The sequence below is a fragment of the Engystomops pustulosus genome, chromosome 5, assembly GCF_040894005.1.
Source record: "Engystomops pustulosus chromosome 5, aEngPut4.maternal, whole genome shotgun sequence".
NCBI classification, from domain to species: domain Eukaryota; kingdom Metazoa; phylum Chordata; class Amphibia; order Anura; family Leptodactylidae; genus Engystomops; species Engystomops pustulosus.
Window position 1 is genome coordinate 190,879,468 of NC_092415.1, and position 17,848 is coordinate 190,897,315.

The 17,848-nt window shown below is 41.6% G+C and overlaps 1 protein-coding gene across 12 annotated transcripts in view; it reads right to left on the reverse strand.

Moving 5' to 3' along the window:
• Positions 1-17,848, reverse strand: part of KIAA1217 (KIAA1217 ortholog) — a 421,655-nt gene that overhangs the window by 158,473 nt on the left and 245,334 nt on the right. For 8 of the 12 annotated variants that reach the window (XM_072154151.1, XM_072154147.1, XM_072154149.1 and 5 more), the window contains exon 3: positions 5,201-5,281. The exons of the other annotated variants lie outside the window; for them this stretch is intronic. In XM_072154151.1, coding sequence (XP_072010252.1) covers positions 5,201-5,281 — 81 coding nt within the window. The remainder of the gene's footprint in view (positions 1-5,200; positions 5,282-17,848) is intronic. 12 annotated transcript variants of the gene reach the window in all.

Here is a 17,848-nt window from a genome sequence, read left to right on the forward strand (position 1 = left end):
AAAAAAATTCTGGCATGGGTTACAATTATAAAAAATACAGTTCCGACTTACATACAAATTCAACTGAAGAACAAACCTACAGACCCTATCTTGTATGTAACCCGGGGACTGGCTGTAAAAACATGACAAAGTCAAGTGAAAATGTGTAGAGAATAGTTATATTTGTCTGAAATGAACCAACTTTAGAAGCTTCAGAGGGAGTGTCACTTCAGAAGCCCTTGTCTTCAGTTCTATAGCACCTAGAGAAAGGCTGCTGGTATCATATTAAAGATAATAATTTAATCTGTCACATTTCAGCAGACTGTGTAAAAGGCATAATTGTAAATACAAGCTGTGGATAAAGATTCAGTTCCCACCCATTTTATATTATTTTATTGTAAAAAAGGGCAGCATGGTGGCTCAGTGGTTAGCACTACAGCCTTGCAGCACTGGGGTCCTGGGTTCTTGTCCCAGGGTCAACATCTGCAAAGAGTTTGTATGTTCTCTCCGTGTTTGTGTGGGTTTCCTCCGGGTCCTCCGGTTTCCTCCCACACTACAAAACATACTGGTAGGTTGATTCGATTGTGAGCCCCATTGGGGACAGGGACTGATTTGGAAAGCTCTGTGTAATCTGTGTGCGCTATATAAATAAAATATATATATATATATATTTTTAACTGACTGTATCTCTGGTTTTGTAGCTCACAGAATCACAATTACATTCTTATCTTTAAGAACCAGCAGCATGTTCCTAGGAGCTATAAAACCAAAGATCATCTGAAGTGACACTCCTCTGCTGCCTCTAAACTTGACTCATCTCAGGCAAAATGTGACTCTTCTGTTCTCTTTTAATTCCAGGAGAAGTATTTTTATAGGTGAATGAGTGAGATTTAACATATAAGAGGGGAATCTAGAAATTACATTTCAATCCTGGGGTAAAATCTGGTGACAGGTTCCCTTTAAGCCAGGATTGCTAATGCTGGTTAGTAGTAGATGCACACATACTGTATAGTGTGGTGTATTAAGTATATGACACATAGAGCAACAGCCTTGCTTCTACATGGAGTCTATACCCATATTGCAGCTACTTTTACCATCACCTTAGAGAAGACATTAGCCATTACCCCTACCCTCCACCCCATGGAATATTTCCCTCTAGATAAGCACTGGCATTGGTGTATTCATAGAGAATCTTTTTCCAATTCTGGATTCTTATCCTAAAATTCTATTTTGTGCCGATCCTCTGTTATTCCTCCTGTAAATTGATGAATAAATACATAACTGGATGTTCCTAGATGAATGTGTCACTTCACTCTCTAATATTCTCCAATCAGGGCTAACAGTATCACACAGCGAGGACACAACCCCAAACTAGTAACAACAATTTGTCAATTTATTCGGAAGTATCAGGAGGAAAACCAGAGGGACGACATAATGCAGAAACATATTACAGAATACCGTATTTTTTTCGGACTCACAAAAGGCTCACAAAAAATCCTTTGATTTTCTCAGAAATTAAAGGTGCGCCTTATAGTCCAGTGCGCCTTATATATGAACCGTACTTACAGACAACAGCTGCCTTGAGCTGTGCACAGGTCTGCCACCTGCTGGTCATTCATCCTTATAATCAGGTGCGCCTTATAATCCGGTGCGCCTTATATATGAATCTAGACCTTAGCAGGCATTTATTGATGGTGTGCCTTATAATCCGGTGCGCCTTATAGTCCGAAAAATACTGTAGATAGTAGCAGATGTTCACATCGGTCTAATAGTAGTTCCAGCATTACGGAAATATACTCAACCATATCTTAAAGGGGTTGGTCAGAAACATGGAAGGCCGACCTGCTCAGTGCGCCTTATACTCCGGTGCGCCTTATATATGAACCTAGACATTTTAGCAGGCATTTATTGATGGTGCGCCTTATACTGTAGTGCGCTTTATAGTCTGAAAAATACTGTACAAGTAATGTAGGGAGACATGATGGGTCCTAATAAGCCACAGCCTATAGATGCCAATGTGTGGATGGATTTCACTGTACCCCAAATATTAAGGAGGTTCAGAAGTTGTACCCCTGGTGAAAGACGGACCATGATTTAAATGACCTGTGAAAGTTTATGACATGATCAAACTGGCTAATTGGAGGTGATCCAATATTTTGGGGCTGGCTTGTGCTTCCACCTCACCACCTACAGCTCTGTGGTATGGAACCACAAGGCTCAGGGTGCCCCCATGTATCCTTCGTGTACGCAGCTATGTGCATGACTGACATACACATGATACTGGATTTCTGATATGTCAATCACAATGGCGTTACTCACATGCTTCTCCATAGGAGACAATTTTCCATCTCTCATCTTATAGGTCAGAGATCAACATTTCTGGGGATGTGTAAATCCACGGCTCATATTCAAGGTGACATTTTTAATGCTGCCTTATGTAAGTTTTAGTGTTGACCTTCAGTGACATTAATAAATATTCAGACGCGTCCATTCCTAATATACGGATCTATATATAGTCCAGCCTAGAAGACGTCTTTGCAGTTCACCTTACAATCAATCAGAGTTTGTGGATAGGTGCTACACCTTAATATCTATAGAATTATTCCATACAAGAAGATTGGCTACTTTGTAACTGTGTGACACTACTTACAGCATTCTGGTTCTGAGTTACAGCCTGTATCACACTACAGGGCAGCATGAACTTAAAGGAAATCTACGCAGAAACATATCCTGTTGATCGGAGTGGTTTTGCTCAAAAAACAATTATAACATTCAGGACCTTGGGAAAGCTGGGTGCAGACTGGCTGGCTGTACATAAACACAATACACGGAGCTTTCTGAACTGTCCAAACAGGACTGATCAACCTGAGCTGGATGACTTATACACAGCAGCTGGGGGGTGGTGCAGCGATTGATTACTTCTGCCTGTCAGGGACAACACAGTGATTACATCATACTCTGGAGCAGTGCCGAGCCAGGCACAGGAGCGACAGAGCCTTATTATCATAATTGTATAGTTCTTTTTTTAGCAAAACCACTCAGTTCAGGGTTTAAACAAGATATGTTTCTGCTTCCATGTAGCTACAGTTCACAATGCATGAAAACAAATGGTAGGTATCCATTAAGAGCGGAAATGCCCCATCATCCCCTTCTTGTTCGGTGACTGCCATAGTGATTCCAATTATTGAATGGGTTGTTACTAAACCAATGGATAACCGTCATTGGTATCCTGATAAACTTTTTTAGTGCCTTGTTAACTGGCAGCCATTTAGGTGCCAACCCATTGGGGACAACTAGTTGCTTGTTCTTGGAGGAATCCCCCTGCTCCACTTTACTCAAATCTACTTTGAGTTAGTGCAGGTATTTACCTTTTTCTACTTTATTTATCCCAAAAATAAGAGGGATGACCCAACTTACCTCTAAACTGTATAGGAGATGCCCCTCACTCTGTGCCACAGCCCCCCCCCCCCTTCCCTGTTCCCTATCAGGATGGTGCTAATCCTTCTTACCTTACCCAAATATTGGAGCAAAGTGCAGCCTTTGCATACCCCAAATCTTTCCATTGGCCTCCCTTGTGTGTTTGTGCAGACTCCCCCCTATCCAGTTCCCCTGGATGCGCTGCACATGCCAGGCATATCACTTATTCTCTCATCACATAATACGCCTCAGACATTAGGCTCATTGGGAAGAGCAATGTGACCTTTAACTACTCCGCTCTTAATGCCAACTGGAAAGAAAATAAATGCGGGAAGTGAATTATCTCCTTATTTCTCCTTCGCAACGAATGCCAGTGCCATGGGTGGGGGGGAAAGTAAAGTTCAACCGCATGAGAAATGACATTCTTAAAGGGGTTGTGCTCTTAAGGGCTAAAATATCAAAATGATACATAAAATTGAAGCCTCTTATACACATGGATATACTCAGTATCAGTGTAATATGTGTAGCACATTGCAGACACATCCAGATCAGCGTGCAGAGCCATGTTACCCGAATGTAACCAGGATTATAGGTGTCCGAAAATCTGGGCGTGATTAACTGTATGTATTGTAGGAGAAAGTGAGAGGTGTTGTTTTGGAGAATTAGTATCTGTCATACAGGCAGATGAATGGTGCATGGTAAAAGCCTTGGATATGGCTGCGGTAACCCAAGGGTTAAGGCAGACATGTAGTAAGCAGGAGAAGTCTGTTTGGTCTATGTTGGCCTCGCTAGCATAGACACCTTTGTAATGTCCGTACTGGGCCTGCTTATTATGGAGTACGGGTAGACTGCTATTGGGACGCCTACTCCATCCGGGCTCCACTCCTGGGATTTTGTATAGCCCACAGGTGTGCTTCCCAGGACTCGTTAGACCCTGGTATAGACTCCAGGCCAGGAGCAGTAGGTGAGGCACTACCTGGAGAGCTAAATGCTGGGTGGTGTTCATACTGCAAAGGTAACTGGGTGCCTCCAAATATCCTGCTGGGTAACAGCGGGAGCCTGGCAGCCAGCTGCACATATAAATCAGATTGTGTATTAGTCAGTGCCCAGTGGGTTTATTTCTTTTATAAATGTAATCCGAGCAGCAGGCATACTACTTGGGACTAGGCAGAGATCTTGGAGTGGATCTGCATCTACCTGCCCAAAAAGTGCATAGCTGGAGTTACCAGAAGGCGCTACCTCTGAGGGGACAGATGAGCCACCTAATGGATGGATTCTGGATCGCTTCCTTAGGGCATTGCCGGGTGAGATCCAACAATGGGTAGGGCACGGGGACCTGTTTAATGCCAATGCACTGGTCCGGTTGGTGGAGAGATCCGGTTCTTGAAATAGGAAGCCCCTCACACCAGGGCAGCCTGTAAGGCACGGAGGACCAGAAGCGGTGATCACCAAAAGGCAAGAGACCATGGTGATCTGGTTACATCGGCTGAACTTGGATGGGTCCACTCAACAATAGTCATCATTGCCCCAGGGGTAAACCTCTTGGACAGCAGAACCAGTAGAATCTGTAATACTCGCCCCATCTGTTCTTACCCAGCTTTCCCAGCAGCCTATTCCTCACTTCTTCCAGTAAAGACCCCCATCGTTCTATGTAATCCATGCAATCCACCCAATGGGTTAGCTGATAGCGTTCACACTGCAAACTCCACACGGTTAGAAATGTAAAAGACAACAAAAAATCTCAGGCCATAAAAAAATGCAATAAAAGAAAACACACACACAAAAAAAGGAATAATGTACTAACTCTCTGAGAGGATTCAATTTTCATCAAGTACCTTTGAATGTCAAGTTGTGAGTGGAGTGAGGCCAGCATAGCCTGCACAGCCTGCGGATGGAGAAGGAAGACAAAAGAGAAGAAAGAGACAATTTGTAGCAAGAAAATACAAAGATTTGTCCTGGTTCTTATCCCTGTCATTATCTCTCCTCACAATGGGACTAAATCCAGACGAGTCACACACCGAGTCAATGTGGAATAATGTGGGGAGGGGGTGAATTTGGGGAGGGACGATATGATCTTGTATGGTAACACAATACGAGGGTGCAGCGGGGAAGTAATAGCCGCCGCCTGTTTATTGCGTTCGCCGCTCTGCAGGTGGCACGTCGCACTTCATCTTTGTGTCAGTCAACACGTTCAGTTTATAGGACACTTAGCCGAGTACTAGTCGCGCCACTTATTGTCATAATGTCACTTATCGGAGCGGCTGAGTGGCGTGCATGGCACTCAACACATCGTCTGTATCAATGGTGCACAATCACCCACTTATACTCCGTGTTATCAGGAAACCCTGCGGGATGAGAGAGGGGGACGCTAATGCTTTTAATAAAATGTACAAGAGGATGGGAATGGATGAGACTGTATGTACAGATTTGTCATGATTTTTGGTATATCCACAAAAAAAGTTAGAATTTTTTTTTTCATTTCAGAAAAAATATGGATTTTTTTTAGAAACAGCACCTCACCTGGCTTTAGGTGGTATCTGGTACTGCAGCTCAATGCTGTCAGAATGAATGTGTCTGATTTGCAATTCCACTTGTGGACACTAGAGGTACTGTTTGTTTGGAAGAAAGCAGCCATGTTTTTTGTATCCCTTTTAAGGTTACTGTTTAGGGATGAGTGGACTCAATTTGGTTCGGGTTCAGTGGATTCGACCGACCATTGATAAAACCCTCACTCATAGGTCCAGGAACCATGACTTTGATGATTTTCCTATAATGAACCTAAAGGGCTCTGGGGGTGTTACCAGAGCCCCTCCGTGCTGCATGTTCACAGGCTGTTACAATGAGCAGAATATGGCTCACCCTTCTCTCTCTCTCTCTGTGTAATCTAGCAGCAGCAGGAAGTGTAGGGGAAGGGAAGACCTGCTCTGCGTTTAAAACTACAACATGGGGTGGCTCTGGTAACACCTCTGGATCCTTTCGGACTCATTAGCATAATTTTAAAAGTTGATTTTAAAAGAAAGGAGGTCATGGATAACAAATATAAGAAGGTTACCACAGTCATGGTACGTGGATTAGGAGTAAGTGTCCCTGGTTTATCATGATTGAGTTTGATTGTAGATTTCCTATAACATGTCTATGACATTTTTTAGCTAAAGGCCCTTGCGGTTTAAGTCTGCTCATTCTTAGCACTGATCACTTTGGAAAATGTATGATAATAAGTGTCCCATGACAATATGTTAATCTTGATGTGTACCCAATGCTATGCAGAAACCTGCGCCCCCACAGGGGAAATAGCATATTATAGTAGGTCGTATGACTAAGCTTGAAATAAATAAAAATCATATAAAAATTCATACATTAGGGGTCAATTTTAACTCCCACCTATAGTTGCACCTACAAACTAACTTGAAAATACAACTTTTTTTTAGAAAATTTGGCCAATACCTGCCCCCACACCATATGATGGGACCCTCCCATGACAAGTAATATGGTAAGAAGTATAAATACACATAGAATTCTAAATTCTAAAATGTACTTTAAAAAGACGGGAAATAAAAGATATTGCAGAGTGACGTTTGTCCTGAAACAGTTCATAGAATTGGCTGGAAATGGTCTAAATTGACCTTTTTCAGCATTAAAAGTCAATGTTCCCTGTCATCGTGGCCATTTCACTCATCATTCTGTGCTGTTCCTTTCTGGTACAGATATAATATATATATATATATATATATATATATATATATATATATATATATATATATATATATATATATATACCCTGCATAGACATGGATAGAAAGCAGCATTTCCAGGAAGCTTTTTATCTTTTCCCAGTAGATAATGGACATAGGGTACTATAAATAGTGGTGTAGAGGTTCTTCTTAATAAATATCTACTTCCTCCATTATAAGGCTTTGTTTCATGACTGAGCAGTACAATGTGACTGTCCATATCTACAGACTCTCCACTCTGCACCGGAAAACAGTTTGATTGAGCCTCTCGTAGTATAGAACAAGTGGCTTCTGCTCCTCAGTAAAGAGATGGGAATGGTTACAATGTGGTCTGAACAAATGGCTAATAATAAAGGAATTATTATGTACCCAATTACTATTACTAGTTGTAAAAAATATAAAAATTCTCTAGAGTACAGATGCAGGTTACCTGCAGCCACCACTAGAGGGAGCTTACTGCATACTAGTTCATTATTCAGTCTCATTTCTTACAGTATGAAGTCAGGTCTGAGCCCAGGCTGTAGCTGGCATGGAAGTGCAGGGGATTATATTATTATATATATATTATTTATATATATATTTATACTTTATGAAACATTTAGATAGCGAGAAATGAATATGCAAAAATTACTTAGAATAAAACTAAACAAAATCACAATCAAGGCCGGACATTTAATTTATAGGTGTCTTTTCATGTTAATGTTAATGTTCCATCAGGATAGATGAATAGATGAAGTTTTTTCCCTACTGTTAGGTGGGCAGCTTTGAATGGGAACAGGCAACCTGGCCCCACCCACTTGACAGAAGAGGGCATATTAAGCTTATTGGATGCTGAAAGTAATACGAGTGATTGCTCAGAAACGAACGGAGATAGAGAAAAAATTCCAACTGACGTGGGATGACTAGCGTGACATCTACCAAAGATGGAGGTGGTCCTCTTCAAGGGCTCTGAGGATGCACCATCTTCTTACCGGTCATTTCTCCTACGGTTTACCCCTGCCAGGCTAGGAAATATCAGACTGCTGTTTATCAGGGAGAAAAAACATGAGAAAGACTTGGAGGAGTTGGCGGAAGAACGTTGATATCAGAGGAGGCGAGGAAGGAAAACTCCTCTGAGCACTAGATGTTTCGGAAGAAATCTTGAACTTGATAAGTGGTGGCAGATCCTGTGCCTCTCACTCCCCCGTGGGAAAGGAAAGGTGAAACTTGTCATGGAAATTAGCTGAGTAGCAATAGGAGCTGGGAGCATATTGCAAATGTACAATGTGAAGGCAGCGAGTATTACCTTGTACTTACTCAACCAAGATTCTTCCAATCTCAAAGGGCAACTTTATAGAATCTATAGAATCTTCCCCATAAACAGGTAGATTGGGCTTGACCCCATAGGGGGTTGATGGATATGATGGAGATCACAGAGAGTAGACCCATCAGTGACACTGTGTATGTCACAAATATCGTAGATCCCCACACGTGCCCAATAAAGGAGGCACTGATTAAAAGGGGCAAATTCCTACAACAACTCCCACAGTCCTAATATATTTGATCAGTGCTTACCTTCCAAATGCAAACAGTAAGCAGCTGGGAACAGAAGGCAATTCAGGGGTCAGTCAATACAGGCAGTCCCCTACTTAAGGACACCCAACTTACAGACAACCACTAGTTACAGCCAGACCCCTCTGCCCCCTGTGACCTCTGGTGTAGTCTCTGGATGTTACTATAGTCCCAGACTGCAATGATCAGCTGTAAGGTGTCTGTAATGAAGCTTTATTGCTAATCATTGGTCCCATTACAGCAAAAAAATGTAAATTTCAATTGTCAGTGGGGCAGAAATCTTTTTTGTCTGGAACTACAATTATACAGTTTTGATTTACATACAAATTCAACTTAAGAACAAACCTATGGAACCTATCCTGTACGTAACCTGGGGACTGCCTGTACCACCACCATATCCAAGATACTATTTGGATTCACATTGAAAATTTCTTCCGAGTGAGGTCTGATGCCCTAAAGTCTAAATCTTTGGTGGAATTTGGTGGACTCTTGCCACTTGGGTCTGTATATCAGCTTTCTTGTGTACAAGCCCTGAAATATTCAGAATGCATTGCAACTATTATCACAATTTTGCAAGGTCCACACCAAAAAAGCAGCAAGTCTGGGAGTGGAGTGGGCCGATACAGGACCTACCTACCCCACGCCTGCACAATCTGTATGCATCTGGTGCCTGGAGCCTTCTGATGTATTAGATGGCACCAGAGGGGTGTGTGATAAATCTTCACCATAGTGAAGATCATATAAGGCATAGAAATATTTATCAAAAGTTTGTTTTATTATAAACCGACCAGATATGAAAAAAATCGATGTGTGGATTCAGTATGAATTTACCATTTTCCAGACCCGGAATCGAAACCAAATCTTTTCGATTAGCTTCGGGTAAAATTGTTTCAAAATGTCAGCTGTCAGTCAGCGAAAGGAAGGGGGGATGGGAGAGGGAACATGAAATTTCAATGACTTATGGAGAAACATCAGTTTGGAATGATTTGATCCAGACCCGAATCACGTCTTCCAAACAATGAATCAAAGCTCCAATGAAGCGAATCTTGCAGAATTTACTCACTTTTAATACAAAAAGCTACTGTATAAAATGTAATAAAATTACATCACAATCCAAAAAGCCAAAACGTGTTTTCGGACCCCGGATTTCGCCTGTTTTGGCTACTTCTTGGAGACTTGATATAGTGGTGGTGTGGACTACTCCCAAATCTTCATCTATTCCCAACGTGGAGGACTAGTGAGTCGACTTGCTCGTATTGCATCCTTTTCTGGATTATTTTAGGCTTCGGTGTTGAGCACTGATTGAATATATTCTGATTGTCTTTCACTGTGTGAGTTACTGGATGGAGTCTACATTAAAGGGACACTTCAGTCAAAGCAAATTCATAGAATAACACATGGTGCAGGACCTGAAGGGAGGAGCAGGACTCAATTTCATTGCATTCCTAGGACCTTGCTAGAACCTAGAGTCCTGCTCCTCACTTCAGGCCCTGAACATGGTATAATCCAATGAAGGGTCCCTTTAAAGGAAATGTACCACCAGGATAAAGAATTGTTAACCAACCACACTGACATAGTGGTGAGTGCCCCCTCTGGTAGGTGCTGCTTTTCTTTTAGCTTCTTAGGACCTTGTTATTAAAATAAAAGGGTTTCACAAGTTATGCAAATGAGCCTCACGGGCTCCTGACTCTATAAATGTCAATGGAACTTGGAGCCCCGAAGGCTCAGCTGCATAATTTTTAAAACCTCTTTTTAAAAAAAAAAAAACAAAGGCATACAAAGCTACAAGAAGAGCAGATCCTGCCAGGGAGGGGGGGGGGGGCGCACACCAGTATGTCAGTTTGCTTGGTTTACAATCCTTCATTCTGGTGGTAGATCTCCTTTAAGAATGTCTGTTGCAGATTCCATTATACATAATGGGGCAGATTTACTTACCCGGTCCTGTCGTAATCCAGTGGCGTGTTCTATGTGGAGGATTCGGGTCTTCCGGCAATTCACTAAGGTAGTGCGCCCGATGTCCACTAGGTGTCGCTGCTGCGCTGAAGTCCGTCGGAGTTCACTGGAGTTCACCAAGCTACCCTGGGTGTAGGTAAGCGCGTGTCAAGCGTCACCTTTTTAAAAAAAATACCGGGGCAATTCAGGGAAAAACTGTGCAAAACTGTAAAATTCGGGTAAGCCGATGGAAAATTGCGATTCGGGCCCTTAGTAAATGGCCCCCAATATATATATATAAGTCTTACAGGCAGCACTTCTTCATCCAGCAAAATAACTCCACTAAACCCCAGTGTGGTCAATGAGATCTTTTGGACTCTGTTGGTATCTGGCCGCAATATACACATTGGGGGTTTCCATTTTGGTAATGTTTTGCCCCTTTAATAGATGGTACATGGTCCAAGGAAACCATCAACAAGCTGCTGCTGATTCCATGCAAAAATAGTATTGAGCATTAGGTTTTACCGCAGTCGGGGCTTTCCTTATAAAGCGATGTTACTTTCATCAGACTTTTATTATATTGTAAAACAAATGTATGCGCCTAAGAGGGATTGTGCGGATAAATCCTCTGTGATAGCATTCAGTAGTCCGTCTCTTCTCTTTGTATGCGTTAATTCCATTTCTGCTGCGATACTAATCCAGACTCTACCTGCTCTCCTTTGTACAAGGCATATTGTATTAGCGCAGATAACCTTATTTATATCGCTCGTATTGTCCGGGTATTAATAGGGATCCTTTGTGATAGGTTTCCAGACACAGTCTTACTGAGAGACGAGAATACAATCCAGCAAGCTTAGACTCACAGCCCCAATCACACGGCAGCCATTGTTCTCCACGTACAGATACATGGAGTGTTTTCCAAGAAAATTGCAAAAATGTATTAAAAATGTATTTGACATTTTGTTGAAATGTTACTTCCTTGTCTTCTCTAAACCAAATTTGTCTGTCATATGTCTGTATCACAGAAATCACAACCTGCAACAAAGTTGTGGGGGTACTGGTTTACATTGTGGAGAGCCATGAGCCAGTGCTCCATGGGACAGATATGCAAATTAGATGGGTAGTGTAGTGTTTGACATAAGTAACTAGGCAGGAGCCCACTTCATATAGATTTGTTACCACTCCCTCTGAATTCGATGCTAGCTGTTTAAATCCGTAGACATTTGGCTCCCCCTATAGGTGGCAAAGTGTTAGCATGTAATTATATGTTTCCTTGAACGGGATGTATACAGACTACTTAATACAATGGTTTTGAAATCAAAGTCCACAAAGACTTGAAATTGTAATCATGGAATAAGAAGCCTAATGCTTTAAATTCCAAGTGGAATCTGGTAGGATTCTTCTAGGAATACAGAACAAATGGTTTAAAACTGTGTTGGAATGCCTGACAGCAGATAGTGACTGTGTAAACTGTTCCTTACAGTTATGAGATATATTTGTACAACTAACATCAGCCTGATCCCTATAAAGATATGTTCACTAATTTATGCTGGTTTAGAAAAAGTCAACAACTTTGAATTGGCATTTTTCTTAGGTAAGTTTGACAGATGATTATTTAGTATTTGCTGTTCTTGGAGGCAGAGCTGTGATTGGTGACTACAGTGAAGCTTCAGTGGTTACATGGAGTCTGAGAACCCCAGCCAAGTCATTGATTCATGTTGCATAACCTTGAACCAATTAGGATCAGGGGGTGTGTCACAGACTACTGAAGACTGCCTGTATATACTGTCTACCATATTCTTGTGTTTGGTGGGGGTTGATAGGGAACTTCTCCAAAGGTCATGGACTGATGTACAAATAGTCATTTAACTCCTGGTTTTAGCCCTAATATTTCTAAAACAGCAGTCTCAAATGTTTTCTCAATGGCTCCATATTCTTGCGATCGGTGGAGGTTGATAGACAACAGAGGACTCCTTCAAAAGTCATGGACATACAAATTTGCTCTCAGATCTCAGGCTAATATTTCTAGAAAAGCAGTCTCAAACATTTTCTAATTTGTGATCGGTGGTGGTTGATCAAAGACAAGTTTAATCTTAACACAACTCCAGCAAAGTTTATGGACTCTAATGTCCCAGTAGTCAATTGAACCACAGTTCCGAACGTTTTCTCGATGGCTTCTTATTCTGGTGATCGGTGGTGGTTGATCGATAAGGATAATCTTTAAGGACTCTGATCTCCAAATAGTCATTTGCCCCCTGATCACAGCCCTAATATTAATAGAACAGCAGTCCAGAATATTTATTCAATTACTCCTTTTTCTTGTGATCACTGATGCTGGATAGATTAGTTTAGTTTAATCTTGAGAGAACTCCTCCAAAGGTCATGGACTCCGAAGTACAAATACAGGCAGTACCCTGTTAAAGGACACCCGACTTACAGACGACCCCTAGTTAAAGAAGGACCCCTCTGCCAACTGTGACCTCTGATGAAGTCTCTGGATGCTTTACTATAGTCCCCAGCTGCAATGATCAGCTGTAAGGTGTCTGTAATGAAGCTTTATTGATAATCATTGGTCCCATTACAGCAAACATTTTTGAAACTCCAATTGTCACTGGGGCAAAAAATTTTGTGGAACCTGTTCTGTATGTAACCCGGAGACTGCTTGTGGTTACTGTAGTTTCACAACAGGTATAGAGACACACGATGGGGCTATTTTAAAAGCCTTTAAAATAGTTGTAGAGGACTTTAGAGGGCACAATGCAACGGGCAGTCAAAAAAGCAGCTGGCATAAGTTAATTTAATAAGAGAATTAGATCCACTTCAGCCCGGCCACCGATATCCATAATTTAAAATTAACCTAATGATTAAATAGATTTAAGGTTTTTGTATTAACACCAAAACTAACTGCAGCGACCAAGCCAACTTTTTCAGTCTCCCCAAATAATTCCTGGGCACCATGACAACTTGGCATCAGGAAATGATGCAGACCCATGTCACCGCACAGATGCAGCATTAACAATGTATTATCCCAGAAAATGGTGGAGTATTTTCGGCGATACATTCTGCTAACATGCAGGAAACAAGAACAATCCCTAATTATTATCACACGCACTTGGACTACAAATATGAAGTTTGGAAAATGTTGTTGAATATTCATTCTTTAATGTTTCTTTTTAGATTTTCGACTAAACCCAGTTTTGTTGAGTGTTAGAACTTTAGAAACTAACTAGAAATGAAAAGTTTGTGTTATATATCTAATAAAGAATATCTCTGACTGGGTTTACCAAATATCTTTGGCTTAAGGTTTCTAAGCCTCACCCACTAGGAAATAGACCCTAGTAACCTCCTAGGAGTCTCCATCAACACGTGTCAGAATCTTGGCCCAATTGATGAGCCCATCACAATTTCCCACATTAAGAGAATAAGAAGTTTGATTTTGGGTGTCAGGCTTCTGTGTAGTGAACCCCCTGGACCACTGCGGACAATGACACAAGCCGACACCTGGGACCGGAATCTAAGTGGCACCCGGTCTACACCAGAGCCCGCCGCAAAGCAGGATGGTCTTGCTGCGGCGTGGTACCACTTGGTCGTTCCACAGGCGCGACTTGTCCACGGTGGCAGCCAAGTTCGAGGTTGGAATCACTAGGCAGTCTCGTGGCCAGGGACAGGCAGATGGTCAAGGAAGGCAGCAATGATGCTAGGTCGGGGACGGAGCAGAATCAGTGACAGGTCCGGGCTCACAACAGGAGGTCACAGTAGAAACAGGAATCATGGAGGGAAGCTTTCTTAAAGGCTGGGAGCACTAAGATCCGGCAGGGGGTTGATGGGAGCAGCTGGCTTTTCAAGAATTCCGGAAGTGGCCAGGTCCAATCAGCCACGCGCTGGCCCTTTAAATCTGCGAGTGCCGGTGTTCATGCACCATGGGGGGTGAGTACGTGCGCGCTCTAGTTATTGTTAAAGGCTTCTTCATGTTTTACCTATTTACAGGCAGTATTTTGGACATACGTTAAACCTGATTTGCCTCATTCCTCAATCCAGTCACCTCAGGGCACCATAAAGTCTCTAGTTATTGCTTGTTACATAAAGCCTTTAGATTTTAGACTCCTAAAGGAAAGTTTCCTTTCTTGACTATTCTGTCAGGAGTTTATTACTTAGGATACGGATCAGCCATTTTGAATTTAAAGGAAATCTTCCATCAAAATCCATCCTGATAAACCAGGGACATTACTCATAGATCCAGGCACCGGGACTGTGATATCTTCTTATATTTGTTATACATGGCCTAGACTGTGCAGAAGCACTTCCCCTCTTACTGTGTGAGAATACAAGAGGGAGAGGAATCAAAGAAAAAGGAAAAATCAACTCACTGAAATTGTAAAGGCACCAGGGCAATCCATTTAGGAAAATGCTCAGAAAGAATGGCAAAGAAGCAGCACTCCGTTGCCTTCTCTATGGAGACATTAGGACATATTTATTCCAAGTGCTGCTCCAATATTTCTGTTGTCTTAAGTAGAAAAATGGGTGCTGAGATGTAAGATCGCTGGTCCAGGGAAAAATGTATCAAAAGTAAAATGTGTCGAGGCTCTGGGGCTCCTGCACTCTGAGTCAGCAAAACAATATCATATATGATATTTTAATGATATGCATTAAAAACTGGATGTGATCACATAGAAAAAAACAAAAAACATAAAATTGAAAGGCAAGTGACAAATTTCGGGTTAGATTTTGATCCTTATTCTGCCCGAAGGCAGAGGGAGGGGAAAGTTCTGAGGGAGCAGGTGGTTGGTGAGACAATGTAACAACCTGTGCAGCTACAGCAAGGAGAGACTCTGGCAATGCCTCCAGAGAACCTTCTAACTAATTAGCATAATTCTGGAATTTCATTTTAGAAGGAAGGAGGCCATGGATAACAAATATGGCTTTCAAGGTGGGAAATGGAAAACAATGCCTCCTTTTGCTACCTTGAAAGGCAGCCCTCTTAACATGACATGACTAACTAGAAGCCTAATAACATGATGTGGGATTAAGCCACACTAGTATTCCCAACTGCAGACCACGATGTATCTACCTGGTTGGGTGTCTTCCATTTACCACCTTGGAAAACATATTTGCATATTTCCCAGAATCTCCTAGTGGAGCATCAATGGTTTTAAGTCTCCAAACGGCTGTAAGGCGGCCTTAGTTGGCAAACTCTCCATAAGGAGGACCTTTACTTTCTGACCCTAATCAATAGCCCCTTAATCAGCCGAACCGGTTTCCTACGCGGTACTGAAGAGACCCAACCAGGCTGAAACAGCGCTGTCTACAGTTGGGAGTCTGTTCCTTCTGGAATAGATATACTGGTTTGGCTTAATCCCACATCATGTTATTAGACTTCTCGTAGGTCATACTTGGTGTTAAGGGGGCTGTCTTTCAATGTTCTTTTTCCCACCTTGGAAAACATAGTTGCGTATTTCCCAGAATCCCATGGTGGAGCATGAATAGCTCTAAGTCTCCACATGCCTATAAGGCATCCTTAATTGGAAAACTCTCCATAAGGAGAAGTCTTCCTTCCTGACATCTGCCCCTGGAAAGAGTCAGAGCAACTTCATACAGAGTTGAACAAGAAGAATTCTGAGATTATGTTAAACATTTGTTTGATGTGTTGGTCGACTTTTATTCTTTTGTTCTTTAACTTGGAAGACTTCAAGGTGTCATAGTTAACCTATGGTAAGGGCTCCCATACACAACAGGAGAAGTGTTTTGCTGAATCGATCTCTACTGACTCAATAACACCCATGCACATTGATTAGGTGAGAAGAAGATATATTTCAATGGGGAAAAACAATCCTTGATATCATTGGCTCAAGAAAAACAACGAATTGGGCCGTTAAAATTTAACCTTCCCGTTCCTTATGTCCCCTGACATCTGCTGTCAGAGGGAGGGTCTATAGGTCCCATACATGTCCCATGTACATTATCTTGTGCACCACACTGCTAAACTTCAAAAATTTTAATTTTTAAAAACATTGTGTAAAGGGGGTGTAAAAAGTTTGATTATCCTCGATCCTGTCCCATAACCATGTGGTCGGTGGGGGTCCAACTGCTGGGACCCCACCAATCACAAGAATACACACCCACTGATCATGAGAATGGGAGTCCCATTCTCACTAAATGATGGAGTGGCAGGTCAAGAATGTGTCCTGCTGCTCCATTCAAAACTATGGGAGTGTCACAGTTTTTACAATTTCAAATTTAATCCAATAATTTGGACCTCTTTTCCCCACCTTATTTTCTATGAAGATGAGATGGATGGAGACATGGAGACACTAGTGGTGGGCAACACAGAACTGCATAAGGAGATAAAAATAGAACAATTGAGAGCATGGAGATAAGAGTAGGGGATCTAGAGAGATAGGGACATATATTGGAAATTCAAGATTAAAATAAATTTCAATAAATTGAGATTTTAATTTGAGCCCAAATCATCCAGCCTTATATATATTTTTTAAGAATAATGGGCTAAATAGAACTTCCATATACCGTAGTTGCCTAAAAGGAAATCTCCCATTTGCTTTTATGCATTATGAACCAAACATACCTTGAGAATGCTGTAGCGACACTGATGCAGAAACATATCTTATTTAATCTCTGAACTGAGTGGTTTTGCTGAAAAAACTATTATAAAATTATGATAATGAGGCTGTGTTGCTCCTGTGGCTGCTCAGCGCTTCTCCTCTTACATTAAGTATGCACTGCTCCAGGGAATGCTGTATTCACTGTGTTGTCCCTGACAGACAGAAACAATCAATCACTGCACCATCCCCTGCTGCTGTGTATGAGTCATCCAGCTCAGGTCGATTAGTCCTATCTGGACAGTTCAGGAAGTGTATAATGTGTTTATGTACTCAGCCAGTCTTTACCCAGCTTTTCCCAAGGTCCTGTATTTTATAATTGTATTTTGAGCAAAACCACTCAGTTCAGGGATTAAACAAGATATGTTTCTGCATCAGTGTAGCCACAGCATTCTCAAGGTATGTTTTGGTTCATAAAAACAAAGCTTTAATGTTACACCATTACCATAAAATGTGAAAAAGAAAACTAGGATGGTTCTAAAAAGCTTTACTCACATTTGTTTCCTATTTCGCTTTATTATACCGTTTGCAATGTGTCTGTTTCTGAGATTTTGATATCTCCCGGTTCTGTAATCAATTTCATATCAAAGCAAAAATGTGAATAATAGATCGTGTTTTGAGGAA